The 23,338-nt window shown below is 38.6% G+C and overlaps 1 protein-coding gene across 1 annotated transcript in view; it reads right to left on the bottom strand.

Moving 5' to 3' along the window:
• Positions 1–14,956: 14,956 nt before the first annotated feature.
• The window catches only part of vipr1b (vasoactive intestinal peptide receptor 1b), a 76,319-nt gene continuing 67,937 nt past the window's right edge, over positions 14,957–23,338 (bottom strand). Inside the window, exons 10-13 of the mRNA XM_073830455.1 lie at positions 22,574–22,665; positions 20,085–20,214; positions 19,251–19,292; positions 14,957–17,021 (exon numbers count right to left, since the gene is read on the bottom strand). Coding sequence (XP_073686556.1) covers positions 16,827–17,021; positions 19,251–19,292; positions 20,085–20,214; positions 22,574–22,665 — 459 coding nt within the window. The 3' untranslated portion in view covers positions 14,957–16,826. The remainder of the gene's footprint in view (positions 17,022–19,250; positions 19,293–20,084; positions 20,215–22,573; positions 22,666–23,338) is intronic.

Below are 23,338 nucleotides of genomic sequence, written 5' to 3' on the forward strand. Positions count from 1 at the left end.
TCGTTCTCCTCCCACAACCCATTTTGAGGCTCTGATAATTACCTCCATTGCCATCGTGAAAGCCAATGGGGAGATGGTACACCCCGCCATGATACCTACCTCCAGCGGTTGCCAACTTGTGGTGAAGCCTGATGTTGTAAGGCAAAACTGTAGATCCTGAAAGTAATGCTTTACTAGATTTGTGATTGTAGTTGGCACCTGGAAGAAATCAAAGGCAGCCCACAGAAATGAATGAGGGATTGAACCGTAGGCATTGGCCAGATCGAGGAACAAGACGTGAAGATCTTTCCCTTCTCTCTTTGCACTCTGGATTTGATGCCATATGATGCTGTTATGTTCAAGGCATCCAGAGAAGCCTGCGATACCAGCCTTTTGGATTGACGTATCAATGAAGTGGTTTTGTTTTAAATACTGTGTCAATCGTTGTGCCAACACACTGAAAAAGATCTTGCCTTCAATGTTCAGAAGGTTTATCTGGCGGAACTGTTCAATGGTGGTTGAGTTTTTTTCTTTTGGGATGAACACCCCTCCCGCTCTACGCCAGGCTTTCGGGATGATTTGCTTGTCCCATGCCACTTTCATGTTTTTCCACAGGATTTTTAAAACATCTGGAGCGTTCTTGTAAACACTATATGGTACACCATTAGGGCCTGGTGCAGATGCCGATCTTGCCTTTTTTACCACCTGCCTCACCTCCCTCAGCTTGGGAGGGCTGATATCAAACTGATGTTGTGGTGGTAATATTGGAGGGATGTCAGTGGGGACAACAATCGGTTCATCTTTTTTCTCATCAGTATAGATGGTTCTCAGATGCTCTTCAACCTGGTCTTTTGATGTTTTCAGGGATCCACTCTTCTCCTTTGTGAATATGCCTTTCACAAACTTAAAAGGGTCTTTATAGAAATCAGTTCTGGCTTTTTCTTTCTTCTTCCGACGCATCCGTAAGCTTTCTGCTCGGCGGAGTTTTGAGAGCCTGTGTTTTAAGTCCTCTTGAAGGAAGTTGATGCCTTCCCTTTCTTCTACTGTCGCCTTTCTCCACAACTTTTTTAGCCGTCGCCTTTCTTTCACAAGTTGTTGGATTTCTTGCAGTCGACGGGACTTGGGGGTGGGAAGCATGTCTTTCTTTCTTACCTGCTCCTTCACTCCACATTTTTCCTCTCCATATCTGTAGATAAAGTCGCCCATCTTCTCCAGTTTCTTCTCGGCTGATCCTATGAAGTTACTCAGGATAAGGCTTAAGTCTGTGTTAATGGTTTCCCACTCTTTGCTGTTAGACTTCGGCCATTTCACCAATGGCTTACGTCCTTGCATGTTTTCTTTTTTGCGGTGGGCTGATTGTTGTCTTGGACTGGTGGTTCTGCCTGAAGCTTCCTCCTCATTCCCTGGGGTACTGATTCCCTGCGGACTGTGGGTTTCTTCCTGCCACTGAGTTTCATCCGACTGACTTAACCTTCTTCTTGACAGAATCTGGTCGATGCGGGGCCCTGGGTTGGTGGTTTTCAGGCATTTCTTCCGTCCTTGATGTACCTTAAGACCATGGGTTGATGTTACTTTCGCCCATCCACACACGCAGGTCTGAAGAACATGTCCGGCTGCTAATTTCTCAAGAGTCTTACTACTTCCTTCTTTCGATGTCATGTCCATTCCAAGGGTCATTACCGGGAAATCAGTCTGTGAGTCTTCTTGCGCCCCTGCTCTCGCAGACTCTAGGGGTATTCTTCTTTTTGAACTTTTCATAGCCAGATAAGGTGGCTCTTGTACCCTACTAGGGTGACGGAGCCTGCTGCTATGGGTAGCTAGCCCATAACAGCCCCGTTGGGGTCTATTTCCTCCTGTCAGCTGTCTCTCCATGCTGTCACACGGTCTTTCCCTTGTCGCCAGCTGCACTTTCACAACAGTCACTGGGTTTTCTTCCAGATGATCAGTAAAGCTAATAGGACTAGATGTTTCAATCCCTTTAGTAGGAAACTCTTGATAATAGCTGTCGATATTGAGTGGTTAAAACAGGGTAAGGTATGTCATTGGGGTCATCAGGTGGGCACCCTGCTTCATCGACGTTTCATTGATTGAAGCCCACAACGTCTCCAAAAGGCTCAACGGTGTACCCAGCGTCCCAGGTACACCCCCCTCCATGCCATACCCTCTATCTCCCTGATGGGCTCTGCATGGCAGGGGCGTCCTTCTCCCTGAACCGGGCCTAAGCCTGACCGCATACCATCTGTCTCTACCTTGCTGCCCAAATGGGGTCTTTACGCTTGATCCAGAGCCAGTTACTGCTTTTTTCAGCAACACTTGATACAGACTTGATGGCCTGTTGGAGAGAGTGACCCTTCACCCCTATTTTTCTCAGCAAACTGATGGTAGATGTTGCAACAAATCCCCTGCATCCCACCTCTACTGGGAAGATGCTAGTCTTCCAGCCGTTCTGGGATGCTTCAGCTGCCAGGTCGGAATATTTGTTCTTTTTCCTCTCATAAGCCTCTTCAACCCCATCTTCCCACGGTACTGTTAATTCCACAACATATGCCAGCTTTGTTGTTGGAGACCACAGGACCATGTCTGGCCGAAGTGTTGTAGCCACTATCTCTGGGGGAAACACAAGCTTCTTATCAAGGTCCACTTCCAATTTCCAATCCCGTGCTGACTGCAGGATGCTCGAATCCTTAGATGTTGTACGATGTTCTTGATGTTGGCCAGCTGGTACGAAATTTGTGAAGTTGACCTGTCCTGTCAATATTTGTGGGAGATTGTTTGTGGTGATTCGCTTCTGTTCCAATATTGCTGCCAGCTCTCGAAGCACTTGGTTATGCCGCCAAGTATAGCGCCCTTGGGTGAGACTTGTAGTGCACCCTGATAGAATGTGCCTTAGGGATGCAGGTACTTTACACAGGGAACAGGCGGGATCTTCTCCATACCACTCTTTCAGATTTTGGGGGGAGGGTAGCAGGTCGTATGTGGCTCTGATGACAAAACTCAGCCGCGCTCCCTCCATTTGCCAGATGTCACGCCAGCTGAGCTTTTTCTTCTCCAGGCCCTCCCAGTTGGTCCATCTCCCCTGCTTAGCCATTGAGACAGCTTTTGCATGTCGCTCTCCCTCCTCCTGTCTCCTAACCTCTTCTACCACTAGCTGTCTCTTCTGCACTGATGTTGCTTTGTGCCACAGAGGAATTTTTGGGATGAGTCCAAACCCTGCCCTCCCATGCTGTACTTGTCCCACCACATCTCTGAAGTACAGAGCAGACTTTGCACTCTGAACAGCCTCTGATGGATTCCACTTCCTACCCGCTACCACCCGAGGGGCCGCTGTTCGAACAACTGCATCATCAGATTCAGTTATGGTCATGACAAGCCTCGCTTTGGTGCATTTGAACTCTTCCACGAGCCCTGTGAATGGTAACTCCAACTTGCCATGTCCATAAAGTCCGACGGAACTTAAACAACGTGGAATTCCAAGCCACTGCTTCAGCTGTATGCTTATCAGCCGTTCCAACTTTTCAACCTTGGTGATCGGGATCTCATAAACAGCTAAGGGCCACAAGAGCCTTGGGAGTATGCCAAACTGAAAGCACCACACCTTGAGTTTTCCTGGCAACAATGTCTTGTTAATGCGCTCCAAGTACATGCTGGTATCATTTTTTAGGTGTTCAAACTGCTCGGAGTCTTTGAGTTTTGCATCATACCATCTCCCCAAGCTCTTAACTGGCATCTCTGAGACTGTTGGGACAGGTGTTCCGCCAACATAAAATCTTTGGTCTGTGACCTTGCCTTTTACGATAGAGATGCTTCTGCACTTATTGGGCTTTAACTTCATTCTCGCCAATGTTATATTTTGATGAAGTTTCTCCAGCAGTCTCTTGGTGCAGGGGACAGTTGTTGTGAGTGTTGTTAGATCGTCCATATAGGCTCGAATTGGTGGTAACCTCTGATTACCCTGTAATCGTTCTCCTCCCACAACCCATTTTGAGGCTCTGATAATTACCTCCATTGCCATCGTGAAAGCCAATGGGGAGATGGTACACCCCGCCATGATACCTACCTCCAGCGGTTGCCAACTTGTGGTGAAGCCTGATGTTGTAAGGCAAAACTGTAGATCCTGAAAGTAATGCTTTACTAGATTTGTGATTGTAGTTGGCACCTGGAAGAAATCAAAGGCAGCCCACAGAAATGAATGAGGGATTGAACCGTAGGCATTGGCCAGATCGAGGAACAAGACGTGAAGATCTTTCCCTTCTCTCTTTGCACTCTGGATTTGATGCCATATGATGCTGTTATGTTCAAGGCATCCAGAGAAGCCTGCGATACCAGCCTTTTGGATTGACGTATCAATGAAGTGGTTTTGTTTTAAATACTGTGTCAATCGTTGTGCCAACACACTGAAAAAGATCTTGCCTTCAATGTTCAGAAGGTTTATCTGGCGGAACTGTTCAATGGTGGTTGAGTTTTTTTTTCTTTTGGGATGAACACCCCTCCCGCTCTACGCCAGGCTTTCGGGATGATTTGCTTGTCCCATGCCACTTTCATGTTTTTCCACAGGATTTTTAAAACATCTGGAGCGTTCTTGTAAACACTATATGGTACACCATTAGGGCCTGGTGCAGATGCCGATCTTGCCTTTTTTAGCACCTGCCACAGTATGAATATGCCACTTTTTGTTCAAATAAAAGCTGAGAAATATATTTTTTCCACAATGATGCCTCTTGTACATCGTCTTATTATCTTTTGGGAGAAGCCTGTGTCTTTTCCGGTAAAAAAAAAAAATTGCTGGTTGAATAAAAGTAACTTTAAGTCAGAATTTGCCAGGGGTATGAATAATTTCAGGTTTGACTGTGTATATATATATATATATATATATATATATATATATATATATATATATATATATGTGATGTTTCATTAACAAATTTCAGGAGGAGCTCGCGCAGATAATTAACACGGCCAGTTCATCATCAGCAATCACTCCCTATCCAATCACTCTCCCTATCCAATTACTACAGTCCCTTTAAATAACCAAGCAGTCCTACCTTCAGCTATCTCTGATTCCAGCATCCCTCCCACCCCCCCTTTTTTATTTTTCTTCACCTCCAGCAAAGGGGGGGAGCGCTATTGGGTTCGGGCCAAATGCCGAGCTCGGACCCCTCTCCCTGGGCAGGGGGAGTGCCCCGGGCTCGGGAATGACTACCGAGCTCGGAGCCCTCTCCCGGACAGCATGCCAAACACGCTTAACTTTTACGCTGTTTATTATATGCAAAAGCGAACTAGTGAAATATATATTATACACATTGAACCAAACATCTTAGTTGATAATACAGTATACTTTATTTTTGACAAAACATGCATGTTTCAGTCCTGACTGCACATTTTTTGGTAGTGACAGTAATGATTTGGTAGCGACAACATCACATTACAGAATTTAAACTTGCATACTAAAACACTACTAAAACACAAAAAATTGCATAACTGTACTAAAATTTTGTTTATTTTGCCCAAATATGATGATTTTGTCTTCCCTTCTGTCACTGCAGAAACTGTGTTCTCAGTAAACCTAAGATTTGAATACTTAAATGCTTTTTAAATGTGTTTTTTTTGGTTGTGGAACAGCAGTTTGGACCAATTCGGTAGAATGTCCCATATAAAAAAATTGCATGTTTCAGTGTGAAACACTTTTCAGGAACAAAACTAAAGCTAGGGGGCATTCAAAGGTTAAGAACCACTGATTTATATAATACTAAATGACAGAGTCATCAATAATTTACCTACACATGTTATTGCAAACTATCAGCCCTAGTTTGAGAGTATAGAACATACTGAATGTTGATTCTACTGTATGATCTAACTGTGTCACTAGCACAGAAAAACCTCATGATACTGTAGCCATCCAATTTGGCTTCACTAAAAAGGCTTTCAAATTAATTTTGGGACCAAAAGCTTTTGAAACAAGGATAATAGCATGCATTGTTGCTCTTTTGTTGTTAATATGTGGGTTTATGTGTTGGACATCCAGGGAAATCACAATCAAAGCCTCACACTTAGAAACACACATCTGCAAACATATACAAATACCTATTTACTAAGTTAGGAATACAGAGTCTCATCCAATCTATTAAATATAGTAAATAGATTTAAAACAATGAGCAACAATAACAACATGTAACAAATGCTGGTTATGATTCACATTCCTGCCAACGTAATGCAGATCTGTATGACTCATCTTTCTATTCACCCACAGCATGAATTCACTTCAATTAATTTTCACTTTCAAATGTGTCTGGAACCACAACCTTGGCTTTGAATAGCAAACATTGATGTGAAATCCCCAAAAAAGTCTTTGTGTGAATGAATAGCTGAGGGACAGTGCCAGCATAGCACATAGATGAATCAAATATTTTCTTAACTCATAATATACACAGTCCTACACTGTGCAATGGTTTCTCAGGTATGAAAGAAGGCTTTGAAGCTTATAATTGGTCCAGCACACAATTTACAACAAAGATCAACAGTAGAGCCCATGTTCACAGGTTAAATAGCAGTAAAGTCATACATCTGAGGCGAATATTACAGGACTTATACAAGCATCAGCAAGCTGTACAGAATACTGTAGAAAAGAACTCATGGTCTAAAGCTGTTTTTGAAAGCTGAACAGCAACATAAAAACCTGGTATACCTTTTAAGACATGGTACAGTGGCCAGTACATCATCTATATAGTTATCTATAGGTCAATCTCCTAATTAAATCTGCTCATATGTATCTTTCCCACCTATTAACTTTAGTTTGTCAAAATATTGCGACCTTTCCTGCTTAGTAAGTCCTTATCTATATGATTCAGCAGCTTCCACATGTTTTTTCCCATGGTTTAGACGGCATAAATTGGCAGAACCTATTCAGTGGTAGCCTACATTAAATGTGCAATCCATGCTGTTGTTTACAGACGAGTATCTATATGGCCATTAGTTTAATGTATTATCTTAATTTTAAGTACGTTTGTAGTCCAAACAGTTTTACTGTTTACTGTGCATTGTTGTTCTTCTCGTTAGTTCCCTATAGACCATTTCAAGGATGTAAACAATAACAAGCGCGTTGGAACGTTACTGCGCATGTCCGGTCCTGAAACATTTCCGGTAGCGCTATTTCTCCGATCTGTCAATACGAACACATTCTTTTAAAATCTAGCGAAAAAGCTAGATAAGGTAAAAAAAGCTGCTCATTAACTAATCGATGCTGCGTGCGTGTACACGGGAGATTGCTAAAAGCATATCACATGAACGGAAATATTGTGAACATTTATTCGTACAATGGATGTCATCAGTCTGAAGCAAGCAGTGCAACTTACTTCATGTTTTGTTCCCAAGATATCCGGAGGTTGTTCGTGATTAATTTACTTGCATTGCGTGGTCAGTCTGTATTTCTGTTTAAATATTTGTTTTCATTAGTAGCCTACATTACTTTTCACAATACATATCGTTCCAAACAACGCTAAATGTATGCTATTAAACTAAGCGCTCGATGCTATTATTACGTGTTGAATTCATTTCAACATGTGTTCAACGTTAGTTTGGTCAAGTTTGTTGCTGTGGAACAGTGCAAGTTGAGGGTATGAATGCTCCGAGTCATCATGTGATCACAAATAAACAAGATCGTCGCAATTCAATGCTGGCTAACGTGTTTTACATAAACCTGTATATCTGCAGATTAATAAACGCACACAAACACACATAAAGCATTCATATATGTTTTTTTGCACGTATTTACTGTTCACACCCACACACACACATATATATATATATATATATTCATGTGAAAATGAATACTGGTGTAATGTAAAGGCTGATGGCTAATTCAGCTTTGCACAACATATTTTTTATAATAGAAATCATTTAAATAATTAATCATGTTAATAAACATAAAATACTTATTTCAAAAACATAAAAAAACTACTTTGTCCAAACTTTTGACCAGTACTGTATATAAACAAAAAGCATTCTCTCACTTTCAACTGTTTTTATTTCCAGCACATGTATTGATATGTAAATATTTGTATGAACATAAAATGCTTCAACAAATGAAACAACATTTGAACTGAAATGGAGTACAAAGGGGGAACAAATATCAAAAGCAGCAGTCTGTATCTGGCCTGGTCATCAGTCGCTTTAAGTACTACACTAAATTACGGAATACTACACTCAAGTTCTCAATCACATCTGGGTGTTGATATGGTCAGATGTGGTTTGTCACTGCAGGATGATCAGCTGTCCTTGGGTGTCTACAGATGATGGCTCTCCTTACACTGCCTTCTCAGATTTGGTGACCGTTCTGTATTTCTGCAACTGTTTACATCAGTTTAGAATACTTTCTAGAAAACAAAACAAAGGATATTAGCCATCATTATGAAAATGTATATAACATTTAACCAATTCTATGGGAATTACAGGGAGCTAACAAATTTCAGTATTACACTGTATTGTCAGATTTAGTGACCCTGCTGCATATTTACAACTGCTTACATCAAAATGCTTCCTAGACTAAGAAACAAATGATATTAGAAATCACCTGTATAAATTTTGTTTACATTATATAAGGATAAAAGTAGAAAAACAATTATTTAATATAATGCACAATATAAAAAATAATAATGCTATTATTGCTTAATACGTCAGTACATCTTGGAATTAACATTACCAAAGCTTATGTGATGGAAAATAATATTTACCATAAACATTACGTTTTGTAAACTACTGCCGTTAACTGTTACACAATACGACATTCACGTACTTTCATGTTACTCACTGCATTTGTCAACTGACAAAATAACTAGACGACTAATATGAATTTAACCCACATAACACTTAGCAATAAAACAGAAATAAAACAGAAATAAAAAACTTGCCTTTTTTCATTAACGTTACACACGAAAGCTAGATGCATATGTAAACAATGACAAAATGCTACTTTAAAATATGCAGCATCATACTTGAAGAGTTAACGTAAAGATATACAAATAAACCGATTAATTAAAAACGATATTTACTTGCCTGAATCGAAATGTGCGCTGTATATCCTAGAGTTGCTTGTTGTTATCCAGCCTTCTCCTTCACTGCCGCAACACGGGTACGTTTCGCGGAAATCTACCGTTAAACACGTCTCAGAATGTTAGTACCGCCCCAGAGGGAGCACACAACCACCGAACGACAAGGATCTAATTTTAATTTAGACATTTAAGCAGGATGTTTGTATATATATGACCGCAATCCCACTGTTCATAAAGCGCTTCTCGCCATTGTTTTGAATGCGCTGGATCACTAACCGGAAACGTCCTGGGACCAACGACGTCACTTCCTTAAGCCGCCGAATAGCGCTTGAAATGGTCTATAGCGGCTAATGAACTGGAAGTTTCAAGTTCAGGCTACTTCAGCAAAAAAGGTGGATAGAAACAAAAAGTAGGTCTAGGCAGAAAGCAAGAAGGCATTAGTTTACACAGAATGCATATTTGCCTTTAAAATGCGAGGCCCAACGCAACGGAATGAAAGCGTTTTTAAAATTCAATATATTGCACTTTGAACCTTAAAAACCTGTGGCGCATGCGTGAGCTGCTGAAGACGCGGCAAAACGCGGCGCAACAACAGGCGTCCGTCTACCATATGTTCACAAAGCAGACGGTTAAAACATCGCAGTGCAGCGCTAAAAACGCGTTCTTTTTTAATTTCTCTTAAAGTTTAAGATGCCGGTTGGTCTAAGTAAGGAGCCCAGGGATCATTGTATGCCATTTCAGGTGTGAGGGACTCCGTCTTATCAACACCACGGAGCTTGAGGCGAGTCAAGCTTTCTCTGATTGGATACTGTCTGACAGGTCGAGCTCCAGTCGTGGTTTCCAATCACGTCTGTGAGGGTTAAATCACTGGCTCAAAACTGAAAGGATAGCAAATTACCAGATCAAGTTCTTACTTATACCATGTCACGCTTTTGCTGCATGGAAGCCTCTAGATTTTCCACAGAGAGCCTTTTTTTCAATATCAGGTTGAGCCAGCAATACAATGGCATGGATTTGCTATTCTTAAAGCTGGTTTGGTCCAGCTCAAAGCTTTGAAACTTGTTGAACAGCGCTTGTTCTGAAGCTCCATGGGTACTTTAGCTAATGAATTTTTAACAATAGACATGAATACTGAAATGTGGCCTGTGGCTCGGCACCTGTTAACAGTTCTGATGTGAAAAGTGGCAAAAGAGCATCCAGGAATGATGAAATCTTTTGTATTTTATTCTAAAACACTTTACAAATTTTCAGTTAATCCTGGGCTCGTTGGCATGTAGAATAAGAGATTTGTCTGCATTATTACCTTTTTTGCTTATGTTACCTTAATTCATGTTGAACAAAGCTGCAATAAATCTACATAACGTACTGAAAAATGATGTTTTTTTCAAGTCAAAAGATTACTTAACATCACTGAATCCTTTGGGTTATAGAAACAAAACTAAATTTAATGTTTAGATCGGGTAGAGATAGCTCAATTTCAGGATACGGCTATTCAAGGTTTATATCTGAGAAACTTATATGGCATCAGGCTGAAGGGAGGCTGGGGCAGATGAAATATATTTTGTCTCTTGAGCATTCTGACAGCTTTATTTTTCATGTATTTAGTTATCAGGACAATCTGACCTCAGTAGATGGATGATCCCTGACTGGAGCGGTGAACCCTTCAAAACAAAAACACAGATAACAGGACTAAACTGCTGTGATAGAACGGAAAACACGTTAGAAATGGAAAAAAACAGGCACATGCTGTTCTTTTTACACTTGAATTTAGTGAAGTGGGTGCCTGGTTTGAGGCTTATTTGAATAAAATTCAAAATTAATGAGTAAAACATATATTCAAGAAACATCAACATATTTCCTGGTATTTTCACATCATTGCATTTAAAGCTTACAGGAATAGTTTAACAAAAAAGTGGAAAATTTGCTGCAAATGTATTCACCCCCAGGCCATGTATATAAGTCACAACACATAATTTGGTTGCCTGGAGTTGTGTGGTTTACTTGTGCATTATTTTTGTTTTCATCAGTTGTTTGGACACTCATTCTGACGGCACCCATTCACTGCGGCGGATCCACTGTTGAACAAGCTATACAATGCTAAATTTCTCCAAATCTGTTCTGATGAAGAAACAAACTCTTGTATCGCCTGAGGGTGAGTACATTTTTATTTATGGGTGAAGTATTCCTTTAAGTGACATATCATGAAAATCTAACTTCTTCTGTGTTTAAAGGGATAGTTCACCCAGAAATGAAAATTTGTTGTTTATCTGCTTACCCCCAGGGCATCCAAGATGTAGGTGACTTTGTTTCCTCAGAAAAACACAAATGAAACAAAAACCGGTGCAGTCTGCCAGCCTTATAATGGATGTGGATGGGCACCAAACCTTTAAAAGTAAACAAAAACATGCACAGACAAATCCAAATTACACCCTGCGGCTCGTGACGATACATTGATGTCCTAAGACATGAAACAATCGTTTTTTGCGAGAAACTGAACAGTATTTATATCATTTTTTACCTTTGATACACCGTCACATCCATCTGTCCTGAGCACAAGCTTAACATCCGGCTCGTTACATGTGAATGCACTCTGGCGTAGAATACGCAAACGCCGTAAGGGGAAATCAGTGAAAAGTCCCGGATGAGTTATCTTTTAGCTTTAAATCGGTTTGAACAATCAGGATAAGCGCAAGTAATTACCATTTTGAATAGCCGCTATACCCACAATCTCTGTGCTCTGTGTAAACAATGAGTGTTGTATTCATGCGACAGATCGCTTCCGGCGTTTGCGTATTCTACGCCAGAACGCGTTCACATGTCACGAGCCGGATGCTAAACTCGTGCTCAGGACAGATGGACAGGACAGGACTAAGGACAAAATGATATAAATACTGTTCAGTTTCTCACAAATACCGATCGTTTCGTGTCTTAGAATATCAATGTATCGTCACGAGCCGCAGGGTATAATTTGGATTTGTCTGTGCATGTTTTTGTTTACTTTTAAAGGTTTGGTGCCCATCCATTCATATTATTTGGCTGGCAGACTGCACCGGTTTTCGTTAAAAATCTTTGTTTGTGTTCTGCTGAGGAAACAAAGTCACCTACATCTTGGATGCCCTGGGGGTAAGCAGATACACATCAAATTTTCATTTTTGGTGAACTATCCCTTTAAGTGTTATAATCGGGTCCACGGTGCATCTATACCAACAAACAAATCGTGAAAAAACAACCCAGCATTTTTTTTTTGGTAAGCCTTTCTGCAAGCTTGTGAAAAATCTAGCCACTCAGATTTCTCTTCCCTGTGACGTATAGTAAAGCATCGTATTATAATATTACAGGCCCTCATGTTTCCACCCACGCAGCCGCCATTTTGTTTTCGCAAGTGACAACGGTGTAGCAGGTCTAAGGCCATGGCGGAAGTTCAAGCAAAGCATGCTATATGTTCTGTCGTTGACTGCACATATGAACACGGAATACTATTGAGAGTCCCAGCCTCAGAGGAGACGATCGCAGTGGATTTTTTTACTGTATATTATGCTGCTGCCACACAGATCTAATATAAACATGTGATTTCTTTTCTAGCTGTTTAACAGCACAGAAATAACCAACTTGTGTTTTTAACAAAAACTTCTGTGCATTTGACCGTTTAAGCGCAATAAGACATAAAAGAGAACATGACAGCCACTTTCTCTCGCTCAGAAAACCCTACATCAGAACGCGATTTCAGCTTGATAGACATCAAAACCTAACTGATGAGTTTCAGAGGTGCGAGCTGTGAAGGCACAGCCCTATTCTGGAAAAGGAGGCGGGGAGCAGCACCTCAGTTGCATTTAAAGAGACATGCACGAAAACAATACATTGTGCTTCCACACAAAACAAGCTTTTTTAAAATGATTCGTGGGGTACTTTGAGCTGAAACTTCAGACACATTCTGTGGAGACTGTGGAGATTTTACATTGTAAAAAGAGGCATAATAGATCTCCTTTAAATATAAGTAATTAGATTGTAACATTATCTGTGAGGTGTTGTCACTGCACTTATTCCTAAACTGAAGCAGGGACCTTTAAGATTGGCTTTTAAAAGATATATGACTCTGGACCACAAAACCAGTCATAAGTAGCACGGGTATATTTGTAGCAGTAGCCAACAAAACATTGTAGGGCTCAAAATGATAGATTTTTCTTTTATGCTAAAAATATGTTGTAAATTTCCTACCGTAAATATATCAAAGCTTAATTTTTGATTAGTAAAATGCATTGCTAAGCCCTTAATTTAGACAACTTTAAAGGTGATTTTATCAATATTTACCATTTTTTTGCACCCTCAGATTCAAATTTTTCAAATGGTTGTATCTCGACCAAATATTGTCCTATTCTAACAAACAGTACATGTAAATACAATGGAAAGCTTATTAATTATATCTCAAATCTCAATTTCGAAAAACTGACCCTTATGACTGGTTTTGTGGTCCAGGGTCACATATATTAGACCGAACAATCATGTAGAAAACTGGTCCATGTCCCTCGGAAGGGAACGTCTCAGGTTACGTATGTAACCATGGTTCCCTGAGAAGGGGAACGAGACACTGCGTCCTCTAGAGCAGTGGTTTTCAATCCTGGTCCTGGGGACCCACTGCTCTGCACATTTTGTATGTCTCCCTTATCTGACACATACAGCACATTGATATCTCTCCTAACGAGATGACAATCTGAATCAGGTGTGTTAAATAAGGGAGACACACAAAATGTGCAGAGCAGTGGGTCCCCAGGACCAGGATTGAAAACCACTGCTCTAGAGGACACTAGGAGACTAGAGGACGCAGTTCGAGTTCCCTTGGAAGGGAACTGTAATGCATTCTCCGTTAAAAAAATAAAATAAAAAAAAATTGTGACCACAAAACCAGTCATAAGGGTCAATTTTCTCTGAAATCTGAATAAATAAGCTTAATCTTCACAAATCATACATCAATTTAGCCATTGATGTATGGTTTCTTAGGATAAGACAATATTTGGCCGAGATACAACAATTTTAAAATATGGAATCAAAATATTGAGAAAATCGCCTTTAAAGTTGTCCAAATGAAGTTCTTAGCAATGCATATTACTAATCCAAATTTAAGTTTTGATATATTTACAGTAGGAAATTTACGACATTTCTTCATTGAACATGATTTTACTAACATGCAAGTAACATAAATTTGTAATAAAATATAATATCTAGTTTGACAGGATGCTCTAACTTTGACATTAATAACAAAATTGTAATTGTCTTCTCTCTTTTAAAAAGTGCATAAGCATGTTTGATTACAAGTTGGTGCATTTTCTTATTTGCTTTTAGCATTGTTTTTCTGGCCTGTGTTCTCCAGATTTGAGGTCTTTGGTTCTTTTAAATTGAAAGACTTTTAAAGTGCATGTCATAACCCAAATTAACTTGTTTACATCGGTTGATTCCTCATGTTTTATTGAATGGCAGGGACAAAAAAGAAACCTTAGTAGATAAGGAAAATGTCTTGTTTCCTGCCGGATCGACACTAAGTTGACACAATGGATGGCTGCAATTTTCTAGACAATTAAACAAAGCCTTAAAAGTAGAAAAATGTGTTTTGTTGTTAGCATTTGCTTCTATGCCCTTAATTTCATTCAGTGCTTACCAGAAGGCAAACGCAGAACGGTTCTTCAAAGTAAGTCTGGGATTTGACAGGCTCCAAGGGGAAGCTGTGTATTTTAGTAGAGTGAAATTTACACAGCAAATAAATTATTTAGCTGAATCTCTCTGCGGGGAAAAAGGACTGTGACACTAGGCTTATTCTTGGTTTTCTTGAAGGCAGATGGAAAATAGAAAGGATTTGATGTGAGAGTGTCTGTTGTAACCCAATGGACAAGCAGTTCTTTATAGTTAATATTCAAGCGGGTCATTTCTGAGCAATGTAAATGTACAGCTCAAGTTTTTTATTTAAAATCGTTGAACATTCAAACAATGGAAAATGGTCCCAAATGTTACAAAAATACACCATGTAAATGAAGATACAAAAATATTCACGTGTACACATGACTGTAAAGAATTTGGGTCATGCTTCCTGTGAATTTATTACTTGAAATGTACCGTATGTCGCCTGTGTAGCATGCGGTATGAACAAATATTACTCACTTTTTACAGCACAGATATAGTTGATATACACAACATCCAGTTCTTCTGCTGTGCACTTATATATATTTTATCACCCACATTAATACACAACAATAGCACGTAGTTCCAAAACCAGATACAGCGCAAACTGATTAAAATAGGCACCTTTTCCTATATGCATTTAATATAAAGCTCACAATATACACTGCTAGCTAACTCAAAGTGATGTTTGATCTTTTATATATTGAAAATTACAACATTTTTATAAGAATAAACATTCTTTATTGTGGTAGATTAGAGGTAATCTGGCTAATCACACATTTAAAGTAAAAAAAATGCCGTTGGACAATTGTTGGGCAGTGATTTGAGGCTTTAAACTCTTTTCTTTAAATATATATTATTATAACCTAAGCAAGACGTCCCAGCTGTAGCATTTAAAATGAATTTGCTGTACATTCCCTTTATATATTCTATCAGATGTGACTGTACATGATTATTTTTCACTCCAGTGGAAATAGAAACCACAATCCAGATTGAACTACCTTTATGTGGCGCTGACCCAGTTCGAGTCGCTTTCCTTGACTTCACAGGCCCTGATCTGGCTGCAAGTCCATCTCGATGAGTAAAACTGTGAGACGAGAACATCGGTGTGACAGGGTGGCCCGCTTTTTCGTTTCCCTTTAGCTTGTACATAAACATGAAAATCCTTCTAGTTGAACAAGCACCACTGAAACCAAAAGACGTAAAAAAAAAAAAATGTCACAGTACAAAGGAAATGGTAAGTTTAAAGATTTACGACGCACATAAGAACCACTTCCATTGTTAAGCATAAATTGGTCAACGTGTATTATTCAAGATAAATAATAAGCATTGTCAAAGTCTACAACAATTATATCAAGCTCCAACAGTGCTGTCCTTGTCATGGTTGATCTCAGAATTGATAGTTTGTTCTTCAAACAAAAGGATTTGACATTAGACAATAAAACCGTCAAGTCGTGGCACAAACAAGCATGCAAACTGAATGTTGACACCGCTGGGATGACTGATCTGGAATGATAGTGCAGAGAAGGGCATTCGGCTTCCAAACTTGCCTAAACACACACACACACGCACACACGGAGGTCTGAAAACATCATTCGAAAAACAAAAATTATGAACAACATGTTTCCAAGAAACATCACATTTGGTCTCTACAGTGTATCTCCATATATTGGATATTCAACAATCCACTTTTGGTTGCCTTTTTGTTTCTCTTTTTTTTTTTTTAACTTACCTCATAAGCAAAATACATAAGTGCAGTCCAGGCAAAGAATCCCTAACCTCTTTTTCCTATAGCTTATCATCAGTCATTTTTGATGATGCTGTTGCTTCTGTGTCCCTGCAGAGCCGAGCTGGCACAAAACGACGGCGAAACTACAGTCTCGCTGCTCCCCAGCAGATCACTGTGGCTTTATATACAGGTTTAATGTGTTGCAGAAGATGATCTGTGCCTGTCCAATATTGAGTTTTTCATACAAGAACCTCGTAAACGACTCCTATGGAATTGAATGTTCAGCAAATGTAAGGTTTAGTAGCTTATGCCTCCAAAAAATTTGAATACAGTCTGAAATTCACAACTGAATACGTCCTGAACATCTTGATGTTCTGGTGACAATACCCCATCATTGTAGATGCAAGTTAGACTGTGATGGACGTCTCGTCTTGACACGCAGATGCGCGGCTAGTTTTAGGGCTGCAGCGAGTCAGCATGGAGATCTGCGTGCTGAAGTTGTTGCCGTTGCTGCCCATAGATGGGTGCTGGTATTTGGTGTCAGGACCCAGAAATCTTTCGAGGTGCCATCGCCGCCATTTCCTCTTGATCTCACCTTGGACCTGAGAGATGGACAAGATCCAGTCTAATCAATCGGTGATTTAGTAGTCTGCTAGTCTTGCGTAGCACTAGCTCCACATTGCAAGTGCAATGATGTACCGGGTGTGCTACTGAGCAAGTTTAGACATTTGACTTTATTCTCTAAACATTTGACTTTATTCTCTTAATTTCAACTTTATTCTTGTAATTACGTCATTCTCGAAAGGTTTCGACTGTACTCTCGAAACATTTCATCTTTATTCTCGAAACGTTTTGACTTTATTTTCGAAACATTTACTTTATTCTGTTAATTGCAACTTTACTATTGTAATTTCAACTTTCGAAACGTTACAACTGTACTTTTAAAACATTTCAACTTTATTTTCAAAACTTTTTGACTTTATTCTCTTAATTTCAACATTATTCTTGTAATTTCGACTTCATTCTCGAAATGTTTCGTCTGTACGCGAAACATTTGACTTTATTCTTTTAATTTCGACTTTATTCTCGAAACATTTGACTTTATTCTCTTAATTTCGACTTTATTCTTGAAACTTTTTGACTTCATTCTCGAAACATTTCGACTTTATTCTTAAAATTTCGACTTTATTGTAGAAACTTTTCGACTGTATTCTCGAAACATTTCAACTTTATTCTTGTAATTTCGACTTCATTCTCGAAACGTTACGACTGTACTTTCGAAACATTTCAACTTTATTCTCAAAACTTTTTGACTTTATTCTCGAAACATTTCGACTTTATTCTTAAAATTTCAACTTTATTGTAGAAACATTTTGACTGTATTCTCGAAACATTTGATTTTATTCTCTTTATTTCAACTTTATTCTTGTAATTTCGTCATCATTCTCAAAACGTTTCAACTGTACTCTGGACTGTACTCTCAAAACATTTAGACTTTTTTGTTCTCTTAATTTCGACGTAAATTTTGTCATTTCAACTTTATTCTTAAAATATTCCGACTTCTCTTAATTTTGACTTTATTCTCTTAACTTTGACTTTATTCTTGTAATTTAGATTTTATTTTCAAAGTATTTTGTCTTTATTCTCAAAATATTATGACTTTAATCTCATAATTTTAGATTTTTTTTTATTATTTTTTTTTTTTAACGTGGCACTAAAACGCCGTCATGGTGTACAAATCAAGCACTATGGTAAAAGTGTGAAAATGTATTTTAGGTTTGCACAAATCTAGTCACTTATTTCCTGTGAACCTGGGTTGTTTTTATGGTAAAACAGGATCATTTTACCTACCTGGTCTCATGATGAAAACGAACCTCTGGGAACTTTTTCACAAGGTGCAAAATACATACAAATAAGTACATATCACTGCACTTTCCATCAGAAATTAACACTAGAGGCGATAAAACAGCACTTGTAATCGTTTTTCTACACAGTTATGATTACTGCTCAATATGTTTGGAAGTTGGGATGCGGAATCCTTGGGTATGAATCCCATCAAAAACATGACTCATGATGAAAAGCTGAAAGATCAAAAACAAGCTAAAACGGCACGCTTGAGATTGCGTTATTATGTCACATTCGCATTTGTTCATACTATTAGGTAGGTTTAGGCATAGTGTAGATGGTATGTTATTTTAAAACGTCATGGAGCATTAGACTTGGTGTCACTCAATGAACATTTCAATTCAGAAATGTGGTGACGCATGCAAAACCAACGTCATATTAAATGTACCATATGTACGTTCATCTGTTCCGGGGAAAAACACCAAACACTCTTTTAGTGCCACCCAGTAGACATTTTCCCATCGAATATTTCACAAAACATAAATGGCTGTACGCATTTCGTGTCCTGCGAAAAAGTTCCCCGAGGTAAGTTTTCACCATGAGACCAGTTTGCATTTTACACATAGAAACCAGTTTGTGTACTAGATGTTAAACTTCATCTGTGGGGCAAAAACATGTCAAATTATTTGAATGCACCTGGAATAAAGTCTGCACCTGTGACCCTTTTATTGAATCTGTACAAGCAAGAAAGCCCAAGACGCTGTGAACATCGCTGCATATATCAAAGTAATAGGCCTCCTCTGCCAGTATGTCTAGAGCTATTTGCAGCCTGTGTGAGCTTGCAGAATCTAAGCCAATTACAGGTTTCCAGGGCTTTAGCTTTTAGCTAGAGAAATTGAATGAAACTTCAATATAGGAAGTGGCTTCTGATCAGTTGTGACTGAGTGCACCTAAAGAGTATGTCTATCCATCCATTCGTGTCTTACCTCTCCATTCAGGAAACAGTAGAGTACAGCAACCACAAAACCCTGTTAAAACAGAACAAAGAAAGTATTACAAGGCCATTCATTCAAAGCACCGCACAAGAATAACAAATGTCTAGAGATTCCTACCAGACTGTCTAATATGACTGCGGCCTACAAAATATGGGTTGATGAGTCCTGTAGCAGATTTAAGTATATTTAACTAACAGGGGCAAACCCTTCCTGAATACGTGTCTTTAATGTCTAAGAAAGTTAGAATTGGGGCACTTTTTGGGGCTTATTTTTATTAAAACTAAAAGATGGTTACATGGACTATTTTAATGATGTCCTTACTACCTTTCTTGGTCTTGAACATGTCAGTTGCATTGCTGTCTATGCAGGATCAGAAAACTTACGGATTTCATCAAAAATGTCTTAATTTGTGTTCCGAAGATGAATGAAGGTCTTACAGGTTTGGAACGACATGAAGGTGAGTAATTAATGACAGAATTTTCTTTTTTAGGTGAACTACCCCTTTAAATTGAATAAACTAGTGAGAAAGTGTTTATAAGAGAATCTATGTTCTAAACATCCACAGGGCAAAAGTGGCCACAGTTGAAGAAACACTCAATTATGCCATTAAAAAAACAATGGCCAATAGCTAAAGTGTGTGACACAGAGACTCTCTGTGGAGACTGTTTGAGGAGCCCTGAGCAGTTCTACCAGACATCATTAAACTATTCTGCTATTTGAACAACAGTGCTACGATTAGCCTGAGAGCATTTTCTGTCACTGCCGTCTATTGGTATTTAGGCTCTACTTTACAGCAAGTTTAAATGATGAAATCCTCAGACGTACCTGAAATGACCCGAGAATGAGGTCAAACACAAGCCTTAACTCCGTGTTTATGTTTTCAGGAATGAAAGCGAATATGATGAAGTTTATCCCGAAGAGTGGAATCAACAAAAGTGTGGATTTTGCCAGCCTCCTAGAAGAAAGAAGTAGAAAAAAAAAAACATAAATAGCTTTATGGGATACTTTCCTGTCATTCGTAACCTGCACACAGTACACTGCTGCGAATGATATTATTGCCAGGTGATATCAAAAAGCGTATTACTGGAATAACAACATTAGTGATGCCGGGTAGAAAATTGCAGGTGCTTAAGAATTGAGTCTTGTTTTGTGCGAACCGCACAGCGGAGAGCTACTTAAGGACAAAGGACATTAAATCATCCGAACAGGGGCGGAGAGAGCCAGTGACATTTTAGATGATGAGATTGCAGTGCAGTGGGTTCTTGCTTGCTGCTGCAGAGGCCAGCTAAAATATCCCCATATTTTATGCCCATGTTAAAATTACATAAGCTAAAATGTTTCTCATGTACCTCCAGTCCTCATCCTACCTAAAAGTTTAGAATAGTTGGTCTACAGCAGAAGTTGGTGTCTCTGTCAGACTTGATAACTATCGTTACCAACAGGACTCCTTGGTTTCGTTTTCTGATGGTTTTGCTGGTTAACCACAGGCTGGTCTACCAGAAAGACCAACACATCCTATTTTTAAAGGGATAGTTCACCCAAAAAGGAAAATGTTGTCATTAATTACTCACCCTCATATTGTTCCAAACCTGTAAGAGCTTTGTTTATCTTCGGAATACAAATTAAGGTATTTTTGATGAAATCAAGAATTTTCTGACCCTGGATAGACAGCAATGCAACTGACATGTTCAAAACCCAGAAAGGTAGTACAAACATTGTTAAAATAGTCCATGTAACATCAGTGGTTTAACTATATATTATATTTTATGAAGCTTTGATAATACCTTTTGTGTGCAAAGAAAAGAAAAATAATCCTGACTTATATGAGCCATTCTACAGAATTAGTGCAAACTGCTGTTCCACAACCAAAAAACATATTTAAAAAGCATTTGAGTTTATTCAAATCTTAGCTGTTTCTTAAGATTATTCTATTATCTATTGAAACCCACAATAATATTTAAAATATTAGTAAGTTTAATATATATATATATACTGTATATGTATATATATATATATATATATATATATAAAATCATTTATTTGGTACCTATAATTGGGAGGTGGCTGTCCTGAACCCTAACCCCTAAATTGCAACTTATAAAAATGGATTTTTTCCATTGTTGTTTTTAAAAGTATCATTTTGATTCTTTTCTTCCCTCTCTCTCATAGCTACATGGTGTGAGTACATCAAAGACACAGAAGTGAAGAAATTATTGAATAAATTTTTGTTTTCTTTGAACACAAAACGGATTCTCGTAGCTTCATAACATTACGGTTAAACTACTGATCACTTGGATGTCTTTACTACCTTTCTGGGCCTTAAATGTGCCAGTTGTCTTGCTGTCTATGCAGAGTCTGAAAGCTCTAGGATTTCATCAAAAACCTTAATTTGTGTTTCAAATAATCTCAAAAGACAAACGAAGGTCTTGCAGGTTTGAAACGACATGAGGGTGAGTAATTAATGACAGAATTTTCATTTTTAGGTGAACTATCTCTTCACCCAAAAACAAAAATTCAGCCATCATACTTTCCTTTACTCTTGAAAGATACTTACTTACTGCAAATAATGTGCTTGCCGTTCTTTTCCATGCATTTACAACTAATGTAAAAAAGTAGTCAACTGAATCTTTTCCAGCTTTGAGCAAGGAAAAGATATTTTCAGAAATTTAAGTCGGTATTACAGTCACAGCTAATCTTCTCCTTTGCTGCAGTTCTTAAATCTAATTCACATTTGTCAAGATGTCTCACACTAGGTTACCATCTCATATAAAAGAGTAAAATCTCTTTTGGTGCTGCACAGAAAAGAATTAGTCATATGAGTTTGGATTGACATGAGAATGAGCAAATGATGACAGAATTGTCATTTTTGTGTGAACTGTCCCTTTAAATTTCAAGCTGTTGCAGGGTGAGGAGAATATAGAGATTACAGGGTTAAAGGGATAGTTCACCCAAAAATGAAAATTCTGTCAATAATTACTCACCCTCTTGTCGAAATTGTTGGATAAAGTCATTATTTTTGTTTTCTTTGTGCTTCATAAAATTCTCGTAGCTTCATAAAATTAAGGTTGAACCATTGATGGACTATTTTAACTTTAACTTTGTCCATACTACCTTTCTGGTCCTTGAACGTGTCAATTGCGTTGCTGTCTATGCAGGGTCAGAAAGCTCTCGGATTTCATCAAAAATATCCTAATTTGTGTTCCAAAGATGAACAAAGACGAGTAATTAATGACAGAATTTTCATTTTTGAATGAACTACTCCTTTAAACTTATTTGAATGCAAAATTCAATTTGAATGGGGTCTGAATACTTACGAATATTGGTTTGATTCATTTCTCCCAATGTCAGGACAGTTGATCTTCTGCCGCAGTATCCGAATGATACAAATGAAGAGGATAAAGTTCATCTGTTGTTGAACAACAAAATAGCGGGTGCTGTTATTTTGAAGAGCTTCATGTCATGATTCAGCACAAATGACTGAAATCACAGAGGGGTCATAAAGCCATTGATTCTCAAGCACAGTGTTTATACATCTCAGAGAAAGCAGGGACTGACGTCTATTAGCAAAAGTACAGAACTGCCTCCTTAGAAGACTGCAGCGAGACAGACAACATTAACTCTAAGTAGACGAGATGGACTGTGTTAAGACTGTTTACTTACTGACTAGCAAAAACAAGCATTAACTGTGCCATAAGCATGTCTGTGTGGGGGAAGACGAGAAGTGCTTAAGTTTTCCAGTCTCAGACACCATTAATAAATCTGCATAAACATTCACTTGAGTGACAGATTTTCTTTCTCTGTCATTCTTCTCTTTTTCTATTTCTTTGCTATGAATCTCAAAAAGCCAAGAAGAGCTTGTAAGAGTGTTTTTCACACCTTTCAGTCCTTATTGATCTTTCATGTATAATAATATATAAAAGTCCCTGGAGAGATAACGTCGCCTGGCACATATGTCAAAAGTTTGTTTGTTACTGACATTTTAACTCTCAGCACTAAACAAGTCCTTATATTGTATGGGTATACACAAGCAGTCAAAATGCAAAGTAGAACAAAAGATAGATAAAGATAATGAAAATTGG

The sequence above is a fragment of the Garra rufa genome, chromosome 24 (genome assembly GCF_049309525.1).
Source record: "Garra rufa chromosome 24, GarRuf1.0, whole genome shotgun sequence".
NCBI classification, from domain to species: Eukaryota; Metazoa; Chordata; class Actinopteri; order Cypriniformes; family Cyprinidae; genus Garra; species Garra rufa.